The following is a 23,172-nucleotide window of genomic DNA, read 5'->3' on the forward strand; positions in this document are numbered from 1 at the left end:
ATTGTATTTTTGTGTTTGGTGAACAGAAAGTAAAAAATGCTTTTATTTAAAATACAGATATTTTTGTAACATTACAGATGTCTTTACACTGCATCTTTGCTGAATAATAGTTTAATTTTCTTCTTAAAAAAACATTAATAAATAACGTATACTATATATCTGTCTATCTATCCATCCATCTATCTATCTATCTATCTATCTATCTATCTATCTATCTATCTATCTATCTATCTATCTATATCTGTCCATCTATATCTATCTATCTATCTATCTATCTATCTATCTATCTATCTATACATATATAGATGTGTTGTGTGTGTGTGTGTGTGTGTGTATAATTTATAATTTCCTTTTGAAGTGACACCTTGCTAATCAGTTACTGGTGGACAAAATATTTTATTAATCGACCGATTTAAAAATAAAGTGTATTCCCCCCGTGTGTGCAGATAAGGTGGATGATGATCTGGAGCTGTCCATGGTGTGTCACCGTCCCGAGGGTTTGGAGCAGCTGGAGGCTCAGACGAACTTCAGCAAGAAAGAGCTGCAAGTGCTCTACAGAGGCTTTAAAAACGTACGTAGCCGTAGACGTGTTTTCTGGTGCTCGGTCTCATCCGGTCGAACCCTAATGTGTGTGTTCTTGTGGCTCAGGAGTGTCCCAGCGGTGTGGTCAACGAGGAGACGTTCAAACAGATCTACTCTCAGTTCTTTCCTCACGGCGGTCAGTGTGTGTGCAGCAGATGATCATCTCACTTACACTACACATACAGCATCGGCTGCTTCTGTGGGGGTTAGCTTCAGGGATAGCATACAGGGATTATGGCATATTTTATATATTAGAATATTTTAGTATTTTAATATTTTGAATTTGATTTGAATTCTATTTTTTGTTTACATTTTAATTTGAACAATTTTAATAATTGTGTTTGTGTTGTGTATTTTTTTTTCATTATTATTTTTTAAGATGTCTATATATGTTTTAATAACTTAGGTCTTTGTTTTAAAGTACTTAAATGGAAATTAGTAATAAATTTGCATTTATTTATTCTGATATTTAGTTGTATTTATTGTTTAAATTAACATTACGCATAATGAATGCTGGAAGTATTTTAATTCTCTATATAGTTTTTTGTACATTTAGTTTGTTATTTTAGTACTTAGGCATGAAATTTCAGCTAGCAAAAAACCCCAAAAGTTCAAAAAAGTTTATTTATTTGTTTATTTATTTTATTTTTATATTAATATTACATTTGAAGTAGTTCCATTTTTTTTACATCAGAATATTTAAGTTTTACTTTACAATAAGGTCCCATTAGTTAAGGTTAGTTACCATTAGTTGCTTGCTGTACAATAATCAATATAACTTATGGTTATAATTAGTGCTTTCAAACGAATCACATACAAAAAAAAAAAATTGTTTTCGAATATGTGTTCATACTTACATATTTATTATGTGTATATAAATACACATGTGCATGCAAAGTGTGTGTGTGTATGTGTGTGTATATATATATATACTAATATATAATGTATGTATATATGTTTACATGTATGTGTATTCATATAATTTGATTTATAATATAAACATTTAATATATTTTTATGCATGCATGCGTTTATATATTCTTAATAAATATACAGCACACACACACATATTATGTAAACAAACACTTTATGAATGCGATGTATCGCAAATAATCATCTGACAGCGCAAGTAACACACCATTTAACTAAAATATAACCAGTGCTTTTGAAGATCTTTTATCGAGCCTTTATTGTAAAGCGTTACGGTTTTACAGTATTTTCTCTCCTACAGAAAAGTGTCCCCAGCAGCTCTGAAAACATATGTGAAACGCTGGGCATTAAAACATGTTTTCTCTGCAGACGCCAGCACGTACGCACATTACCTGTTCAACGCCTTCGACTCGTCCAACAACGGATCCATCAAATTCGAGGTGCCTTTTTCTCTTTACTTCTCCGTTGTTCTTCACCTCCTCCGTTTCTTCTGCTCTTAGCTTGTTTCTCTTTCTCTCTCTCTCTCTCTCTCTGCCAGGACTTTGTAACGGCTCTGTCCATCTTGTTGAGAGGAACAACAACGGAGAAGTTACAGTGGACCTTCAACCTGTACGACATTAACAGAGACGGTTACATTAATAAAGAGGTGTGTGTGCGTGTGTGTGTCGGTCGTCACTCTTTATGAAGATATGTACCTTTTTGTGCAATGCTCGACTTCCTTGTCGAACCGTAGTTACGCCCAGTAGTCAAACGCTTCATCTGATGATCAATGAAATGCATTTTCCCGCTTCAGGAGATGACTGATATAGTGAAAGCCATATACGACATGATGGGCCGCTTCACGTATCCCGCTCTGAAGACAGACACTCCCAAACAGCACGTGGATGCTTTCTTTCAGGTCGGTTTGTGATTGCACGTCTTGAATGTTTTTCTGCACGACAAGATGATGACGTTCGTTTTCATCACGTTATGATTGACTTCCACGCAGAAAATGGACAAGAACAGAGACGGAGTCGTCACTCTTGATGAGTTTATTCTCTCCTGTCAAGAGGTGCAGTACCTGGCATGCCACGCATGCTGTTTTTCCACACATTTAGCACGCATGGAGAACCAAATGAACCGAAGCACACGTACTGCGAAACAGTATGGATAGTGTGTGTAAAACCTTGTGCTGTATAATGCAAAAAACGGTATGCAAAGTAAAAATATGCACACATTTCTCACTGCGTACTGCTTCACATAGTGTTTCTTTAAGAAGTAGACGTTATGTAGTAGACTGGTTCCTCTGTTAAATGTGAGCAGTGTCCTCTAGTGTTAAAAAGTGAGTACTGCTGTGTTCATAAAGTATCAGTATACTCATACATTTATTTGTTTGTCTTATTAAAAAGTAAGCGATAAGCAATATCACCATTCAGACGTCATGTATTTATTTATTTATTTATTTATTTATTTTTCACTTGTTTGCCTTGTTGATATGGGGCTATTTAAATATTAAATATTAGTAAATTATTTATTCACATTTTAAATGTTTCCAAAAGAATTTTTAACATTCAGCTTTTTTTTTTTTTTTTTACACCACACACCACCAGCAACTGAAAAAAATCTAACTTGGTTATTTTGCATGTCATTCATCCTTCAAAAGTTTAATTTAATTACTTCATTAACATTTTGTTAATAAATGAAACTCCTCCTTACGGCCCTTATTACAATTCAATATCTTAGAAGCATATTTTGATGGACCATGATGGTTTTAATTTCTAATTTTAGTATTGTAACAACATAAAATATTAACAAAAACTATGATAATATATACATTTTATATACTATTGTAGTTTTTATTGATATTTTAAATTAGGTTTTATTTTTAGATTTTCTGTTGTCACTTTTTTTTTTTTGATCTTAGTGTTTAGTGTTTATTTGATCTTTTTAATTTATTTATCAGATTGAGTTTATTAGTTCATATATTAATTTCAATGCGTCTGGTTAACTTGTGAAATTTTTGTGATTTTTTTACTGTTTTTGCATTCTATTTCAGTTCATTTCTAATTTTCAAACATAATTAGCTCGTGCTCCCTCCCCTCTCTCTCTCTCTTCCTTCTTTCTTTAGCAGTCTTTCACTCAATGTCTTTTTCTTCTTTTCAGGATGAAAACATCATGAGATCATTGCAGCTCTTTGAGAACGTGATATAGAGCTACACAGCAAGAAAGAATCCAATGAACTGTTGAATCGGATCAAAAAAAAAAGAAAGGAGGAATAACTTTTACCCCAATCGCCATGGTTACAGTTTGACATCCCCGTGTTACCATGGCAACGTGTCGACTGTTCGATTTACATCTCTGGAAACCTGCGTGTCCTTTAAACCCCGGTGTTTGACCTCGTTCTGTTGCAGATGTGAAATGTATATGTCTATAACCAAAAAAGGTAAGCCTACTAGTTAAAAGAGCATGTCAGTAATTGTGTGTCAAAGGCCCAGCGGGTTTCCAAGAGGTCCTGTAGCCAGCTGAACTCTTTCCATGGGACTGAATATACTGTGAGGGAATCGAAAATACAACACTAACCTATTTACGGTGAATTTTGGGGACATTTTTCATCCGATACGCTCGACCTGTGATAGTTCTCCAGCTAATGTGCTACAGATATTCATCCTGAGACCATTTTTCGGTGTCTGTCATTAATGTAGAATCCAGTAATATAACCAGTGGTTTTCTCATGTTCTGACCCATCGGCAGTCATTTAACCCGCTTTGAACAAGTTGCTTGTCTGCTGTGTGTGTATTTGACGGTATTCGTCTCGTTCTGGTGCACCCTGACCATCAGTGCTTGCTTTGCATTATTAGTGTTAGGCTGTATCCGTCACTCGTCTCTTGTCGCCTCGTGATCGCTCTTAGCTCCGCCTACTCGAATATCTGCTTTCTGATTGGTCTTTGTCTGTCAGTCAGCGTCACCAGGAGATCTGATATTTCACCCCAGTATCCTCAATATGTGGTTGTAATTAATAAAGTAGAGTGATCTTACTTAAATACGCATAAAGGCAGCAAATGTCTCATTTCTAACGATTTTGGGGTGAAATGTGACACACTGGCTTCGGTGCAGACGGCCGGCGCTGAAGCAGACTTCAGCAGTCACTGTATTCGTCTTTGTTCGTGTCCAATTCATGTAAAACCGCTTTTTGTTTTATTGCGTTAAAGCTGTGAATTGCCAAAACCTAGTACTGTTTTATGCAGCCATAATGCCACCTTACTGTGACGTAATTCAAGAGAGCAAAGAATGAATATATGAATTAATAATTAAATCAACTGAAAGACAGGAAATGTAAGATTTATGTAACTCTTTCTGATTTGTCTAAACAAATGCTACTCAACATAAATAACAGTCGCAATTAAATTGCTTCGAATTCTAATGTATAACTGAATGAAATTGTGGCCTAAAGGTTAGAGAGTTGAACTTTTTACCCAAAGGTCACAGTCGTAATTCACAATACTGGAGTTGAAAAATAGATTTAAAAAATAAATAAATAAATACATTTTATATATATATATATATATATATATATATATATATATATATATATATATATATATATTTTTTTTTTTTATTTTTATATATATATATATATATATATATATATATATATATATATATATATATATATATATATAATTGTTTTAATTTTATTTATATATATATATATATATATATATATATATATTTAAATATATATCAGTTTAAATTTTAATTAATAGAAATTTGTTTTTATTTTTCTGAGCTAAAAATTAAATATCACACATATCATTCAGTGTAACAATCTTGTCTGCAATATTTACAACAACAACAACAACAATTGAATTACTTTAACTCCAAATTTGAATTAGTTGTAATGTCACTTTTTAATTTTTGTAATTTATTTTTCACTTGCCACTATCCTAGGTTTTGCCCATGTCAGTAAGATTGTTTACTCATTCGAAACACAATAAAATGCAATATGATTCCTTATTCTTTTATATATTTTAATATGTACAAGTCAGAATGAGCGCGTTGCTTGAACAAAATTACTGCGTTACACTGAATGACAATGTAACATTATTTCGACCAAATTTTGACATTTTAAATGAGTTTTATATACTTATTTGAAACCTTAAAAGTAGACACTTGACTTACATTTAATGTGCTTTCTGTGGTAACCATCTTTTGATGTGGACATCTCGATGTTTTTGACCCATATGCGCACACACACACACGAACAAATACTTTAGTGCCAGGAAACATAAGCCATCACGTTTAAAAGTCTGTTGAAAGTTGAACCCTGTGTTTATCCCGATCACAAACAGTCCTGGCAGACCCCGATATGCTCCGATCGCCACACCGATGCTCTTTTCATTCTTTTTCTGCTCATTTCCGATCACGTCCTGGTGTGTTTTTGAACAATCACTGTGCCGGTAAAGCATGATGAGTTTAAAATATATGATATTTGATTTATTACACACGTTGTATATTTTATACTCTGCGAAGTAAGCCTGAATACTCGAACGCAGTGTCTCTGAGGGTCACGTAAAAGCTGCGTATTAAAGTACGGGGGGGTCGACTGAGGGACGATTACGTTTCCGTGATGTTGCAAAAGAGGAGACGGAGACGCAGACGGTCAATCAGACAGACAGATGGAGGAGACGGGAAGCTTGAATATCCTCTTGTTGGAATGTTGTATGAACTATTTAACAATAAAAAATTTTCAATGCATAATGTGGATTGCTCGGTGTTATGCTGTATTTACACACCATTGCTTTTCCGGGTTGAAAGTACGTCAACACTGACAAACATTAGTCGGTAATGCGTCGCCACCATAAGAGCACAAAATAATTACGATAAGTACAATATCTTGTAGACTTTCTCACAGACAGAATTTAAACAGTTCGTATATATACAAATCTGCGATTCAGGTTGATTGACAGTCACTGGGTTTTTTTCGAGGCAGCATCTACTCACTCGCTCTTCGATGTCATTACAGTTCCCACAAAAAGTGCTTAGATGCTTTGAGATTTAGAGGAAAGGACACTGTTCAAAAAGCCTGATTCGTGTTCGGGTGCGACGGGTTTAGTCTTTCCGTTCTGAAAGTGCAGGGCGGTTGAGCTTCGCTGTCCTGTTTCCAGCGTCTTGGGGGTGATTTTAAGCCAGTGCGGTGTTAGTTGGGGCCATTTTACCCGCTCTCTCCTGGGCCCAAGGCTGGAGGTTCTGGAGAGCGTAGAGGGAGGAGTTATGCACGCACAGAGGATCCGACGACACCGATTCGCTCATGGACTTCTGGAGGGCGTCGGCCTGAAGCTGAAGCAGCATCCGATTGGCCTGCTGACGTCCCGCCTCTCTTTCCTCGGCTGTTTGCCTTCTGGAGATTTTGAAGTAAGATTGCAATTTAGAAAAAGCACAAAACGTCTGACCCTTTGATGAAAGGCATAATTAAAGAAATTGGGGGTTTTAAATCACATGAGCATAGGTTGACAGACTGTGGCGTGTTTCTATATTATCAGCATCAAGAATCGAGTTTGAACTGAATTCTACACTTCTGACAGTTTACTTTGAGTTTTATTACATTGATATCAAAAATCATAAAACTAGTATGCTGCTGTCAGTGTTAAGGCTGTGGTGGATTTTTCTTTTGATATCAGATATCTAGAATGTAAAATAATAATAATTAAAAAAAAAAATTATATATAAAATTATATATAAAATTGGATATATATATATATCCAACACTGACGACTTCCGCTTCTAATTTATATTTATATATTTATTTTAATAAAATATATTAATGTAGGCTTTTATTATTATACAACCATTTTCTTTGCTTAAAAATGAAACTCAGTTTTAAAACTAATGCCTTGAACTAAATGCTTGCAGGTAAATTTTCCAGCTGGGATTCAACAACTTAAAATGAACACTTATACACATAACATACGGTCACGTTAACGAAACAATACGAGTCTCGTAGAGGGTGCAGCTGGTCTCACCTCCACTTGGTCCGCCGGTTCTGGAACCAGGTCTTGACCTGCGCGTCGGTCATCTTCAGGCTCTTGGCGAGGGCCGCGCGCTCGGCGGACGCCAGGTACTTCTGCCGGTGAAAGCGCTTCTCCAGCTCGCAGATCTGCACGCGCGAGAACGACGTGCGGGGCTTTTTCCGTTTAGGGGGAGTTCGGTTCTGATACGGGTGACCGATCCGCCGGGTCACGGTGAAGGGAATGAGAGCTGCGAAACACAGGGACACGAGTCGTTTATGATGCTCTGTTACTTTCTAAAAATAAATAAATATATATATATATATATATATATATATATATATATATATATATATATATATATATATATATATATATATATATATATATTTTTTTCGGATACTTCTATAATTATTATAGGCTACTAAATTAGCCTGAATAATTTATAATTAGAGTTTGAAACGAAAGTCTCTTGTTGACGTTATTTAAGCTCATTTTATTCGGCGCCTCATGAGTTTCAGCCTGCATACAGTCTATCACCTATAGTGAAAATCTAACAAAACATATAGTCAAAGCTGTTTTGTGTGCGTCTTTAATGTATTTTTCCTTCCTAAAAAATAGTTTGTCCTCATGAACTGCATTGTCCCGATCAAGGAGGTCAAGACAAAAATAAATCGCATTTGAGGCAATTTTATAGAACATTTGTAGACTAATTTTAATATTAATGCAGATTTATTTGACTAATGTGAATGACTAAAACTGTCAGCCGTTTAACAAAAATAGCTTTTATATATCATTTTCACGCTTATTAAGTGATTGCATCAATAATTGTAAGGAAAACGAGCTTAAAATAATGCATTATTTAAAAAACATTGAGTTTTTTAAAATTATATTTTTTTTAGTCATACAGTTTGGTCCGGAAACAAAAACGATTTCTATATTTCAAACCTGTGTGCTGAATTCTGAAAAACTTAATTACACTTACATATATGTGAGACATGTTAGCGATGTATTGATTTCATTGAAGAAAATGATAAATCAGTCTGATATAGCTTATATATGTTAAATGTTTTCATTGAATTAATACTGTCCATTAACATGAGAAATAGATTTGACTGTTTTATAATCCAAATATTTTGCTTGTGTGCGTTTTGTGAGTTTAGGAAATGCAAGCTAAATATATTAAATTTCTAATCTAAAATTGCTATAATTATCCGCATCATAACCGTTACATTTTGATTCAATGTAAGCTATAGGCCTAGTTGTTTCAGGTCATTAGAGCTGTTTAATGAATTCATTCATTAATTCACTCATTAATTGGAGATGAAAGCTTTAAATATATTTATTTTCCGAAGGCAACTGCGCAGGTCTAGCAGTCAGATATCTTTGCATCATGTGGCCGAACTCCAGCATCCTGTCTTTTACCTGGCAGCCTGTCTTTAGGGAACCTGCGGTTGTTGTCCATCCAGGGGAAGCACAGCGCCGGCGCGGAGCTCACTATAGCCGGCGGCACCGCTCCAGCGAGAGGTCTGTGCGCCGGAACCCGAATCACTCCACTGGGCACCAGAGTGCCGCTCACCCCGTACACCCTCCCGGAGTCCTCCAGCGCGCCCGCGACTCCGGACAGAGAGACGGGCAGAGAGACATGAGGCGCGACGCTGGCCCTGGACGGGCTTCCCAAGCGGCTGATATCCACAGCGTGCCCGACCCTGCTCTCCTGGTCCAAAGAGCCCAGAATCTGGTCGATCCCGAACCGTATGGGTTCCTGATTCGATTTAGATGGCGGTTTCGGCTCCGCGCGCTCCATGACTCCTGCGCGCGCGGCGGTTCACGGCGGATTAAAACAGACAGAAATCACGTTAACCGCGGCAAAAATCGCTTTAACTTAGTTTTACTCTTGTCCATGGTCTCCGGGGTGACGTTCTCCGTTTCTCCGAGTCCTCGTTTGAACTCTGACAGGTCTCGCCACCTCCGAGCCGCGCGTCAAACTGTCGAGTTTCCGCTCCGCGGCTCCTGCCAAACTCATCAGCTCAAGTTTCCATTGGTCGACTGAACCGAGCCGTCATTATCTCCGTCTATTGGTTGACATTTAGAAACGGGGAAGAAAAAACGGCGCACCAGAGCCTCGTCGTGTTGTTCAGTAATGTCATCAGACCAATTTCTGAAACGCGCGTTTATTGGGGCTGAAAGATGCTGCTGCTAATTTATTTACAGACGCCTCTCATTATGTTGAATTGCATTAGCGCAAACTTTGAATTTACTTTGCAATGCTGCACGAAAAATGGATCGAGATTTGTAGGCTATTTCCATTTCAGTCAGTGTTTCCAGTGCAAAATTATATGTTAAATTAATTCCGTTCATATGCAATTATATATATATATATATATATATATATATATATATATATATATATATATATATATATATATATATATATAATGTCATAAAATTATATAATGCCTGCGCATATTCAAAACAACGAGTGTATGCTGTATTTGAAAGCAATACTGTAATCTCGATTTCGCGTCCTGTCAATTAAAAGTGAGTGTTTTTCTGCTAAACAGATAGACTGAGATATCACTTAAATCCAGTCCCGCTATTCAGAATCACAGCATTGATTTGCACCATGGTTGATGAACGCTCAAAGCCCACACGCCAAATGTTCCCCATCCGCGTAATTTCTTTCAGTAAAACTATCCCGCGACAGACCGATTAGGTTTCATTACATAAATGTCACCCGAACAATATCCGTCAAACATGAGAAGTTCTGCGCGCGCAAAGCTTTTTTTTTTTAATTGACGGCCAAATTCGTGTCCTCACGCCGGGAAACGGAGCGTTAGCCGAGGGCAGGCTGCTGGCAGGACACGCGCAATGAAAGAGCCGTGGAGATTGAGTCAGTAATGCAGTTTAGAAGCGTCTGAGCAGGTGAAATGGACATAAGCGGCCCCGGGCCCCCGCGCGCGCTCGCACGCACACACACACACACACACGCGCACACACACACACACACACACACACTGCAGTGGATCTTTTGCCGCTGAGAACAAATGACAAAGACTTACTTTGTTTTTTATTGGTGATTCTTTTCCAGGGTGAATGTTGTTTGCTTTGCGATTATTTGGCACGGATAGATCTCTGTGTCAGCAATCCAATTTATTTGTCAAAACTTCTAAATCTTCTCTTGGACATTTGTGTTGTGTGACTAACGGTGTGAACTTATTCTGCAACCGACACCCGCTGAATTAACCCGTAGTTGCACAAAAACGCTCATTTAACAAATATTAGATGAATATTAAATGCTATTAATTTCAATTAGCACGTTTGTATATCTTTATTTAAAAAAAAACGATTGATCACATTCACATAATTCTTTAAGCACACCCCCATTAATTACAAATCATACTTTTTCAATCCAAAAACGAGACGCACGCTTTCAGGTCAGCCGTTTCAAAGCACAAATACAAAACCTATGCGAACAGTTGAATTCAATATTCGGTAAAATATCTGTAATACCCTGGGGGAGGAAAAAAAAGCAATTGAACCAAATCGATAACATTTCGGTAAAATAAAATCATGTACGCGAAAACATGAAACAAGGGTTACGCGCGGGCCTATTTAAGTCGCTTAACATGCAAATCAATGTTATAATATATATATATATATATATATATATATATATATATATATATATATATATATATATATATATATATATATATATATATATAATAACAAGTAATAAAATCTCCCGTATCGTCAAACCCCGAAAATCAACAAGTAACTGGTGGCCTGAGCTGCAGCCGCGCGGTTTTCTCTCACAGACCGTTAGCGCGCCGGTTTTCAGCTTCAGTCTCTCCAGTGAAACGGACGCGGTGTCTAAAAATGTGACACCGCCACTGAGCTTTTGACGGCTGTTAGTTTATCGTTGACACATGAATGATTTTTTAAAAACCGCCCCGCGAATGTATTCAGACATTTCTGGCAGAAACGCTTGACTCCCCTAAACGTGCTTCTGGCGCGCTTCCGTGCCATATGTGCGCTCGGCGACAAATTTGGCCTGTTCGCTGTTAGACGCGCGATTATAGCATGTAATTATGCGACATTTGCTTCTCCTTGAGTTTCCTTTTTTATCGAACATCGACAGTTGACAACGTCGAGCGGTTATTCGGCGTCTATCTGTGGTCGTCCGCCCAAACGGAACTGTTTTGGCGGCAGTTATTCAGACATAGGCCTATGTGCGTAATGGACCCCCTCCATCTCTCTCTCTCTCTCTCTCTCTCTCTCTCTCTCTCTCTCTCTCTCTCTCTCTCGATTGATTGAAGTAGCTTTGAGTCCTTTCTATCGTGTAATCGGCTCCTGAACGATATCACTCCTAATCCCGTTTCTCAAGGAGTCCCGAGAGCTTTGATCCATTAGATGACCGAGTTAGAACAGAGGCCTGTGATTTTCTAATTAATGCAACAATGCAATTAATTCATTCTTTTAGTTCAAGTTCTTCTTCTGGGCCTACAGGCTTTATGTAGGATATATATATATTTTTTTCTTAAATGTCATTTTTACCGTTAATAGCCTACAGTTCAAGCTATATTAATGCACGCATTGAAATCGTTCCCAATTACAATTTTTTTATATATATTAATAAAACATTATAAAAAGCATGTCTTTAAACTTAAAAATTAGAACTTCTAGAATAATCTCTTTCGAAAAAACGTGTCAAAATAACAACATGTAGGCCGGATCATCATTTTCATGTTTGAAAAACTACCATTTAAAAAAAAAAAACTAAACTTAAAATTGGCTACCGCAAAAATAGGTAATCAATATGACTTTAATTGTAAAGTTTAAAACGCGTACCTCATAGATAACGCGCACATATTTTTGTACGCGTTGCATATTCATGCGTGAATTGACGTTTGCGCCGCTATTAATCACTCCCTCGGATTTCATCTTTTAATCGCCGATATTTTCACGATTAGCGCGCGCAAAAGTTTAGAAACATATACGGCGAGGTCCTTGCGTTTTGTTTACTTCTCTTCGCATAAAAGCCCTCCGTTCGCTGCTTTGATTGAAGGTCGGATCCATCATTGGGCTCGACACATTAAATGTTTTATTCTCCGGAGAAACCGAGACGTATAAAACAGAAATATAAGGGAATAAAAGCCAACGATTTGTCTTTAAAATTACCCCCGTATTTGCATAATAGGGGATCCGGGTGTCGCGCCCGCGGGCGGCGTTTTTATTGCGCGTCTCCGGCGCGTTATCAATTTCCCAACTTCAGCGCGGAGCGAGACCTGTCACGCGCGCGGCTCTGAAGAACACGCGCAGAACCGGAGAGATAAAGCAGCAAAGTAGAATTAAGCGATATAAGGGTCGTATGTGCTTTTCAATAATAAATAAGAGACTTTGAGAGAAGCGGCGGAGCGATATGAATTGACACCGGTAAGTAATAGACCGTTTAAAAACACCTACTATGTTTTTATTATGATCTGCGCCGAAGCGCCACAGACTGAGGCGATGTGAAAATCGCGGGAGTTTAAAGGCCACACTGGAAAGAAAAAAAAAAACTCAATAGGAGGGAAAATCCTCACAGCCCTGAAGCCAAACTGACACAGCAAGTGATATTTGGACTGTTAATAATTCTCATCCTCCATCACCCCGTTAAATATTAAATAAAGCCTATTAAACGTAAAGTAATAGCCCGTGAATTCGCGAACATCTGTTTCCTTTCGCGCTGAGACCAAAGCATCGATTGTGAGTCAGGTTCAATGCATTGATGTAAGGCAAGGTTAACGAGGAAGAAGCTCTGGTTTGAGTTGAGCAGCTTTCCTCACGCTTTTGCGTCAGATATAGAGTAGAAGTCGGTTATATTTAAGCTCGCACAGGTCCTAGCAGAGTACAAACGTGTCAATGCTGCAGTTCTTGTCTTCAGAGCTAGCTGCTGTCAAAATCTTAAAAGCTGCGTTTTCTTTAAACCGACCGTTTTTCATTTAATGCTATGGTATTAATTCATTTTTGTACTTTTTTTTCAGAAGGGCGAGTTCTTTAGACTCACCGAAACAGCGTCCTGTTCAACTTGAATATTTAAAACTCATTAAATATTTCAATCTAGTAATTTTGTGTAGCTTCAAACTGGTTAAATCCTTAGTTAAAGCAATGGAAATAGATTACGGCGATTATTCTGAAATCTTTGCATGAGAAAAGACACAGATATTCAATGACGATTCTTTCTACTTATTGGTACCGTGATACCAAACGGTCCTCCAACTTAAAGCACGGCCCTGGCAAGGCAAAAATGTAGTTCATAAACAATAAACCCAAATCAATCCGATTCAGACAGTAAAATTATTCAGGGAAAGAAATAAAAACCTGTTTCAGGCTCATCACATGATCCAAGCATTTCCAGTTTTTACAACCTCAAATCTATCAGAAACATCAGTCATGTCTGTCTCAACAGCTGTGCGCAGACATATTAATACATTTTAAAAAGCCCTCTGGTGTTTCAATCAACTGTCTGATCCATGCATCATAATTTTGCCCTAATACAAATCTGAATGCTGGAAATAAATCCATATTTGGAAACGTTCATTTCAGAGAAACAATGAAATCTGTGGGAGATGAATATATCGAATGGTTATAGAGATTTACACAGCCTGAGGACGAGTCCTGTACGAGAATATCCGTCCCTCCCAAAACTACTATATTACTTTCGGAAATTTGGGATCATCGTTTTTTTGTGTGTTTATTTACCCATGCATGCAGCTGTCCCTGAGTTTACCGATTCGTGTCTGTAATGCAGAGGAATAAAGCATAACATTTTAATTGCGATACTTAAAAAAATGTGAAGCTTTTGCGTGCATTTACCGTAAAAACTAAATCCGATTCGTTCAGCTTACACATTTATGGCATCTTGGCCACACATCTCGTTTCAACTGTAGAAAAAATGCGCTTTTTTTAAATGTTGCATGAAAAGAATCACATTAGTTTTGTGTGGAGAATGAACAAATGATTCCTTCGATTCACTTTTGGGTTTAAAGCAGTTTATTTAAATTTTGACCCGAATTCAAAGATTATGTTCTGATTATGTAAAGATTATGTTGTATTTCTGAGTCGGTCAGTCGTGTTAAAGAGTAGAATGCGCGTCAGTGCCGGCTTAAAAGGCCGTTTCTTTGCGTGTCGCGCTGGGCATTTTGAGTTTTCTGCTCCATTAACGCCCCCCGGCGAAAGACGAACCCGAATCATTTCAGCTATGAAGTGCATGTTTCATGCATGCGTCTGATACGGGGCCAATAACCGAGAGAACTAACCAACGGAGCCGATCAGAAACTGATCAGGAATAGGTTACTCTGATGTAACGCAACACCTGAAGTCAATGATTCACTTCGCATTACTCTGCAGACACCTTGAGGGCTTTAGCACTGAGCTGAGAAACGAGAGGCAGACAGGATACAGACGAGGGGATGCAGAGCGGTGGAGGACATGCATCTGGTCTGTGATGGTTGAGCGCTCGGCTGGTTTGTCCACCGCACTGCCCCAACGAGCAGAACAAAGGAGATGAAAAGAGAGAATGCACGCGTGTGTTTGAAGAAGAGTACACGGCTAATGAAGATAATCAGGGAAGAAATGTTTGGAGGAGAATATTTTAAATGTGAGAATCTGTTTTTTGTTTTCAGAAACATTGAAGTGGGCGATGAGAAGCTCTTAAAGTCATGAGATGGTGAGATTGAAAACACTAATAAAAATGCCACTATAGTATATATATATATATATATATATATATATATATATATATATATATATATATATATACTATATAAGCTTTTGTACAAGCAAGCATATATATATATACTATAGTGGCATTTTTATTAGTGTTTTCAATCTCACCATATATATATATATATATATATATATATATATATATATATATATGCTTGCTTGTTCAAAAGCTTAGTATTGAGTGCATTATAGAAGTATGGGCCTACTATCTTCCAAACCATGTGTTTCTAAATCACTATGGTAAAAATTATTAATATTTTAGAGCTGTCAGGACCAGGGTCAGAAATGTACTTTTGATGTTTGAAATTGTATCTATATTCTATGCTTAAAAACAGGAGTTAATAGGGCTGTTATGACGGAAATCGCTACTGTCGATATGAATGGAATTATGATTAATAGAACACACATAAAAACCTTTTTTTTGTTTTGCGTCTGCATTGGTGTGACATAAGTGCTGAGTGATCTGTGAGTGTCTTTAATTGCCGACGGAATTCTTAAGATCGGTGGAAATATGTGTGATTGGTTATAAGTCTCAACGCTGGAAGAAAAAAACGAAACAATGTAATTCTGCGTATAGATACTTTTCCTTCATGTTCACATTCAGTTTTAATCTCTACAGCGCTGCGGTGTTTAACTTCGCAGGGGCCAGGGGTGCTGCGGTGGTTTCTGAAAAAAGTGTTACGGTGCCTCTTGCGGGACAATTTTATCTTATCTTTATCTTGAATTTGTGGGGCATTTTTGGTCATTTTGGTGGAATCTTTGTCACGTGTCTGTGCTCATTTACATCACACCCATAAATAAATGAACAAAGGTCAGTCCACTTGAACCTTGAACTGAAAAGAGTTTTCAAACGGAAAAAGAAAGCAACAGTATTCGTAATAAATCACGAATCAGCACAGTTTGCATAGCATCACTCTTTGCCATATGTTGACTGTTACTTGCTTTTGTCTATTTGCCTATTTTTTTAATAGCTCGCACCATTTGAACTTCTGTTCTGTTCAGCAGCAATCCTTATGTATGCATTGCCCAATTTTTATTTACAAAAGATGTTTGTTTAGTGCAGTGAAGCCTCCAATAACAAAAAAAAGAAAAGAAATAATGTAAATATTACAATAACAAAAAAATAATAAAACGCATATGAAAATCAAGCCTTGGTTATATTTAAAAATTAACACAAAAGTATGTAATGCATTACTTTCCATAAAAAGTAACTAAGTCATGTAATTAGTAACTTTTTTTAGGGATTATCGGATTACTATTAAAAGTAACGTTCGCCAGTACAGCCAGTGACTTTGTTGTATTGTGAACATAATCTACTTCTTTATTAGTTGTGGAGTGTTTAAACATGTTTGGTGTGTGTGTGTGGTTTATGGAGTGTGTTCAGCCTCCGTGTGTGTGGAGCGTAGGTCACTTAATGAAAGCCGATTATCCTGTGTGTGTCGCCGTTGGCTGTTAACCTCCTCACCCCTCCTGTGGGCTGACCGTGGGGGGCCGTGAGTGAGCGAGGGAGGGAGGAGGAGCAGCCACCAGCCTCGCTGCGCCCGGCCCTGGCAGAGCTCCTACTCGAGCCCCCTGCTTCCCACGGCCTGCTGGGCCTCAGACCCGACGCTGTCTGCCCCCAACACCAGCCAACCAGTCAAGCAGCACTGCCCACCTGCCCGGCCCCGGGGCACATTCACACACACACACACACACACACACAGACCGGCCTCCTGCTCATATTGTGTGTGTATTTCATGAGAAAGAGGCACGAAATGAGCAGCAATGAAGCTGGATGTGATTCTGTATCAAAAGAACACAAAAATGACAATTCTGTCACCTGCCGTGATTTCTCTGGCAGAAAAAGCACAATATTTTGTCTTTTCGTGGACATGTGGACAATGTAATGAGCATTTAATTGTGTCTCCATTGTTTTTTTTCTTTTCTTTCTTTTTCTTATGTTTACATTTGTCAGTATGATACTGTTTACTGTTCTTTGCACAGAGTCGGAAATTGTCGTCTGAAAAAAGTAAACGTTGCATACTGCCTCCAAAGGTTTTATCCATCATAAAAAATTTGGATCAGGTTAGAATTTCTGCATTTTGTAGCAAGGTTTTTTATAGGAATAAATGAAAAATATAAACAAAAAAATTAAAACGCATATGAAAATTTCCAACTCGGTGTGCAAGGACCTTAAAGGGGTCATATGATATTTCAAGTTTTCTCTTTGGGGTGTTACAAGTTCCCTAAAATCTCAAAACCAAAGAGATATTCTTTATAAAAGTGACGACTTGTCCAGGCCCTCCTAAAATGTCTCGTTTAAACACGCCCCCACTTTTCTACATCCCAGAGTGGCTTTATTTTATAACACCGCTCAAATGTTTATGCAAAGAAAGACGGAGCTATTATTCTCACTGTAGTGTTTTTGTAGGCGCCATGTTCTGTATGAGCCATTAATAAGTCATTATAATTAGTAATTACGTTCCCACTGGATACAAAAAATGTCTCATTTGTAATGGCTTTTATTGTTTTGGTGTCATATGCATCACATTATGGTAAGAGGCTTAACATTTCTACTAAACACTCGAGGTATTTGGCCAATCACAACGCACTGGATAGCTGGCCAATGAGGGTACGCCTCGCTTTTTTAGAACGATGAAATAGACACGTTTCAGGATAATTTATTTTATTTACATTTTATATAGTCACTCATTTTATTTATTTATTTTGTTGACTGTTTACCTTTGTTTATTGTATTTTATTTCCTTCATTTTCCCTTCAAGTTATTTTATTTTTCGTCTTGATATCTTAACTGTTTATAATTGTTTACTTATATTTAAGTTGCTTTTAATTTGTTTGATTATACTAATTCGATTTAAGGATTATATTTTCTTAAATATATTATTTTTGCGGTTTCAATTTATTCCAATTTTTATTTTTTAGGTTTATTTTACTCTCATAGCCGTTCGTAGGTTTCTATCATATTTTGCTACATTTTGAAAAGGGCATGACACCAAATCCAGCCTAACCTGCGGAAGTGAATCTCTAATGAAGTGAACACAATTTGCATCATTACACAATTCACACTCACAGCTGTTCCGAAAGCAACTTGCAATTCGTTTTTTCTTGTATCTCTTGCACATATAAAGTTTCAGCGAAACTAACACTGATGATGCAAATGCGCTCTGTTCGGCATCGCAGGTACAATGTGAACACAGACCTGTAGGGCTGAAGGGAATGGAGTCAGTCGCGTTCTGGTGTGGATGAAGCAATCAAACCCAGAGTAAAAACAGCCTGAAACACAGAGACGTCTGCAGCCCAACTTTGATTATTAGATGTGTGCAAACGTAATTATGAAACATCACACGCACACATCCATTGCTCAACTTTTTAAGATGATCCCTTGCGTTGTTTCCGTGTGGTATTGTTAGATAGTGTGTGTGTGTGTGTGTGTGTGAATGAGGGTCATTTATCTTACTCAAGCTGTTCTTGTATAAAAGCCCTCCAGCTCGGCCCACACAACTCAATTTGACCATCTCACAAAACATTATTAACTGCGAAACACCCTCCCTCTCGCTCTCTTCAGCGGACCGATGTCTTCTGCTTTGCGTTTGGATCGTGTGTGTCTGTGTTTGTGTGTGCTCCCCAGATGGGGGTGACCCTGACCGGCCCCTCCTGCTGAACACCCACCTGTCACACACACACACACACACACACACACACACACACACACACACACACACACACACACACTTCATGTGATGCTTTAAATGTAATACAGGCCATGAGACTCTCATTAGATGTCTAGATGAGATACTAGAGATTCAGAAATGATCAAACAGTTATAGTTATAGGTGACATGAAATATCCAAAGGGCACAGCAAAACGATAAAAAAAAATCTACAAAATTTCTGTCCTGTTTTTAACATCTGTTCTTATCATTTAATTATTATTTTATTGTAATTTTTTTTTTTTTTTTTTGCTATCCTTTCTTATTACAAATGTGTTTATTTTATTTTTGATTTACTGATTGCTTGTTTGTATTTGTATTTTTTATTTTATTATTTCAGTTCATTGCGTTAAGTTTATTGAAAATGATTAATGTTTCAATGACAACTAGCTAAAAAATGATATGTTTTTAATGTTTTATTTCAGTTAAAGCTTTTTTTTTCCAAGTAATGATTTATTTTTTTCATTTGTTTCAATTTAATTAATAGTTATAACCCTGTTTTCCTATTTGAGACAAATTGAGACAAATATTAAACATTTAAACTATCAGATTTTAGCAACACTTAAATATTCAAGTAACTGTGTCTTGGGTGAATCTGTGAGATTTTATTCACTTGTTTTCTGGTCCAGCAGGTGAAAGTGGACCACTTTGTAAAGTACCATTGAGGAATCACTCATGTCTGGATGATGATGCACACATGAGATCTCAAAGTATGAGATTTCAAACCTCCAGCGCTAGTAAGTGATAATGTATACAGACCCATAAACACTGGTGTAGATCTGAAGTCTTGATGTTGGTGTGTGTGTGTGTGATTGTTTATTCCATATGCCGTACAGGACGACGGTGTTTTCCGCCCCCTTCCTCTGGTGATAATTGATTCGTGGTGAGTTGTGCTGATTGGTGAGAGGCACCCCAGGGGCGGGACAGACAGCAGCTGCCCGCCATCTCGGACCAACTCTCGTTTTCACTGTCGTTTTTATCTTTATCCGTGTCTCTGCTTTCCTCTCTGCTTTTTTTTCCACTGTCATTAATGATAAACTGGTGAAAGTCTGAATTTAAATAATGAATAACGAATAACTGTTTTTAAAAATCCAATTAATTTCTATGATTGTAAAGCTGAATTTTCAGCATCGTGACTCCAGTTTTCAGTGTAACACGATCCTTCAGAAAAAAAAATTATTATTATTTGTATAATTTTTCTTATTATTATTATTATCAGATATGTATGGTGTTGAAAACAGCTGCGTAGCTTCATATTTTTATGGGATCATATGATATTTCTAAATAGAACATTATCTTGTGTATTTGATGTAACGCAATGTGTTAAAGTGGTTTAAGCCTCAAAAAACAAATTATTTCTACATACTGTATATTATCGTTTTTCTTCTAAGCCCCTCCTTCCTGAAACGGGTACAAAGCTCATCATTCTAAAACACCGAGGTGTGCTCTGATTGGCCAGCTATCCAGTGAGTTGTGATTGGCTGAATACCGCAAGCGTGTGACGGAAATGTTACGCCCCTTTCCATAACGTGATGCTGTGTCTCGAAAATATTGCACCGAAACAATAAAAGCCATTGCATTTGTTACATCTAGGGGAGATATAATTACCGATTATGTTGACTTAGCATTGTCTTTTTACGCATTGTTTTTATAATTGTATCACTCCTGGTAAACAAAACATGCTTGCATTCGTGATCAGAGAACCTACTCTAACCAACTCTATGCTGCTCAAAACTCACATTTGAATAGTAAGTAGTGGGTTCTTTTAATAAACATTAACTTAAAGATTGTGAGTCAGAAGCACTAGACTGTTCTTGCAGAGTTAGAACTGCCTCACTTTGCACAGGCTGCTCTGTCAGGATCAGGGATCAGTTCTCCGTAAACGAGCTGAACACACTCTAATATTTGTGTTGAACTGTTCTGTTGTAAATACAACTTAACCAAGTAGTTTCGCTTTCTGACCAAGTAGTTTCGTAACACAGCATCTCCTGAACACGTCCCCAGCAACAACACCACAGCGAGAATAATAGCTCCGCCTTCTTTGTGTAAATAAAGAAGTGTTTGGGCGGTGTTAGAAAATAAACCCACTCTGTGATGTAGAAAAGTGGGTGCGTGTTTAAACGAGATGTTTTAGGGAGGTCATAACTTTTATAAGGATTTGGATCTTATCTATGCACTAACAGCTCGTAACACTCCAAAGAGAAAGAAAAACTTAAAATCACATCATATGACCCCTTTAAGTAAACCATGAAACATTATCATAAAGTTAAGGGTAAAAATGTAGTAATTTTTATTCTGCAAAGATGCATACAATAAGTATACAATAAGTGCATTGTAAGTACATAGTAGTTAAGGCCACCTAAAATAAAGTGGAACCAAAATGTATTATTCCACACTATGATATGTTACACGAACATGATTAATGATTTAAACAAAGCTGGTACTCTAAGCATCAAATGTAACCCACGCTTGTCTGTTTCGTACAGCCTGTTGAGGAGAGGAGAACGCGTTATAACACCCACGGTGAGCTCTGAACACACAAGGATCACTTATGTTTCCTTTAGACTCCGTATTTGTCACATATAAACACACAGATGCGAGCGATGACAGACACGCTCATGAGGAGAGCGGATGTTGGCACAGACAGGCTCTCGCAGCAGATTGTTCCTCTCAGAGGCCGTCGAGGGGTGTGAGGGTGAGGGCCGTGCGGCACGGCTCTTTAGCGCTTTCATTACTGTGGCTTTTCCTGCTCTTTATTAAACAAACGGCACGCATCAGATAAGTACGGTACGTATGCTCTTTTATAGGAGAACCATCAATGACCAGATCCCTTGGGTTCCTGTTGAATGCTCGTGGAACGAAAGTAGGTCTCACCACAGAAAACAAATATATGCCCTAATATTTTATTTTGCTAACCAAGTTATGTTGACAATCGTTTTTTTTTACCTTTATACCCTGTCAGGCAGCTCTGTCTGTGTTGTCTTTCTTTAACGTCTCTTTGTTTGTCTTGTGTTTTAATACACTTCTATGTCTTAGGTCTAGTGCGTTCCTGTGAGACATTAATAGTTTAGCCCTGGTCTTTATTATTACGGCGCTCAGTATTAATGATACCCTAATCATCTCAACATCAATGTATCATGATGCATCGTTTGCATTATCGCAATCTAATATTATTTCCACGTTAGGAAGGATGTTCTTTAACGTAACTCTGTGAAAACTTTCACATCCCTCTTATAGATTTTCAGAAACTCATAAACAGGATCCTCATCCCTGAGCAAAGACGGTATGATTTATATTCCAGTCATAATGTCACGGTGCGAAATGAGTTTTTACATTCAGCCACACGATCAGGTAAAACATTTCAAACTTTTGTAATTTGAGGAGTTTAATCTGTAGCGCAGACACACCTCACATCAAACACTGATTTAACGTGACAAGCTAATAAAACGTGTCTGTGTAACCGCTCAAACGCTGGAGATTTGACAACTTGCTCTTTCTATTTTCCTTGTTTCTCTTTCATACCACGGTTGCATTCATATAACCTAGAATGAAAGATTATGACTGGTGTTGCATCCCAATTAATTGCCAAAAAATGGCATACTGTCTTTTTTTGTGGTTTAGGTTGATATTAGGTTACCCACAATTCCTTTGTGCTGGTTTTCTTTCTGAAATCTGAAGAAGCCACTTAGGTTTTTAAGCCTAAAACTTAAACCTAAAATATATATATGCTTATAATCTATTATTATTATTATTATTATTATTATTTTTTTTTAAATATATCAGCAAATACAGTAAAGTATACACATACACTATAGTTCTGACCTGTAAGATTTTTATTGTTTTCCTTTTTAAAAAGAAAATCTCTGCTTCTGCTTACCAAGCCTGCATTTATTTGATCCAAAGTACAGTAAAAACAGGACGATTTTTACTGTTTAAAACAACTGGCTTTGAATTTTGCTATATTTTGAACTTTTGTTTATTCCTGATTTAAATTTTTTGCATCATGACTCCAGTCACATGATCATTCAAACCAGCAACAACAACGTTAATAATTATTATGTTGAAAACAGCAGAGTGGAATTGGAATTGATGAATAGAAATTTCAGAAATAAATATTTTGTAATATTAACAAATTACTTTATCATCAAATTTAAAGCAAAAGGATGATTTCTGAAAGGAAGTTACAGATTACAGG

At 37.2% G+C, this 23,172-nt stretch overlaps 2 protein-coding genes across 4 annotated transcripts in view; one reads left to right on the forward strand and one right to left on the reverse strand.

The window, feature by feature from the left end:
- Positions 1-4,822, forward strand: part of LOC122357276 (Kv channel-interacting protein 1-like) — a 43,165-nt gene extending 38,343 nt beyond the window's left edge. For all 3 annotated transcript variants that reach the window (XM_043256588.1, XM_043256590.1, XM_043256589.1), the window contains exons 2-8: positions 447-571; positions 649-718; positions 1,881-1,951; positions 2,050-2,157; positions 2,305-2,409; positions 2,500-2,562; positions 3,654-4,822. In XM_043256588.1, the coding sequence (XP_043112523.1) occupies positions 447-571; positions 649-718; positions 1,881-1,951; positions 2,050-2,157; positions 2,305-2,409; positions 2,500-2,562; positions 3,654-3,701 (590 nt within the window). In that variant the 3' untranslated portion in view covers positions 3,702-4,822. The remainder of the gene's footprint in view (positions 1-446; positions 572-648; positions 719-1,880; positions 1,952-2,049; positions 2,158-2,304; positions 2,410-2,499; positions 2,563-3,653) is intronic.
- A 675-nt stretch (positions 4,823-5,497) lies between these two features.
- LOC122357282 (T-cell leukemia homeobox protein 3) lies at positions 5,498-9,519 on the reverse strand. The gene is made up of 3 exons (XM_043256596.1): positions 8,921-9,519; positions 7,511-7,745; positions 5,498-6,888 (listed from the first exon to the last, which is right to left on the reverse strand). Exons 1-3 carry the CDS (start codon positions 9,300-9,302, stop codon positions 6,672-6,674), a joined length of 834 nt encoding a protein of 277 aa, XP_043112531.1. The 5' UTR covers positions 9,303-9,519; the 3' UTR covers positions 5,498-6,671.
- Positions 9,520-23,172: the final 13,653 nt, after the last annotated feature.

This window comes from Puntigrus tetrazona, chromosome 14, assembly GCF_018831695.1.
Source record: "Puntigrus tetrazona isolate hp1 chromosome 14, ASM1883169v1, whole genome shotgun sequence".
NCBI classification, from domain to species: domain Eukaryota; kingdom Metazoa; phylum Chordata; class Actinopteri; order Cypriniformes; family Cyprinidae; genus Puntigrus; species Puntigrus tetrazona.

What these genes read in the sequence shown, in the direction of transcription:
- LOC122357282 (XM_043256596.1), bottom strand. Translation starts at nt 9,302, where the DNA reads ATGGAGCGCGCGGAGCCGAAACCGCCATCTAAATCGAATCAGGAACCC. An exon ending in CCCTAAAGACAGGCTGCCAG is followed by an intron (nt 7,746 to 8,920) that starts GTAAAAGACAGG and finishes TGTGTTTCGCAG; the next exon opens with CTCTCATTCCCTTCACCGTG. An exon ending in AACCGGCGGACCAAGTGGAG is followed by an intron (nt 6,889 to 7,510) that starts GTGAGACCAGCT and finishes CAAAATCTCCAG; the next exon opens with AAGGCAAACAGCCGAGGAAA.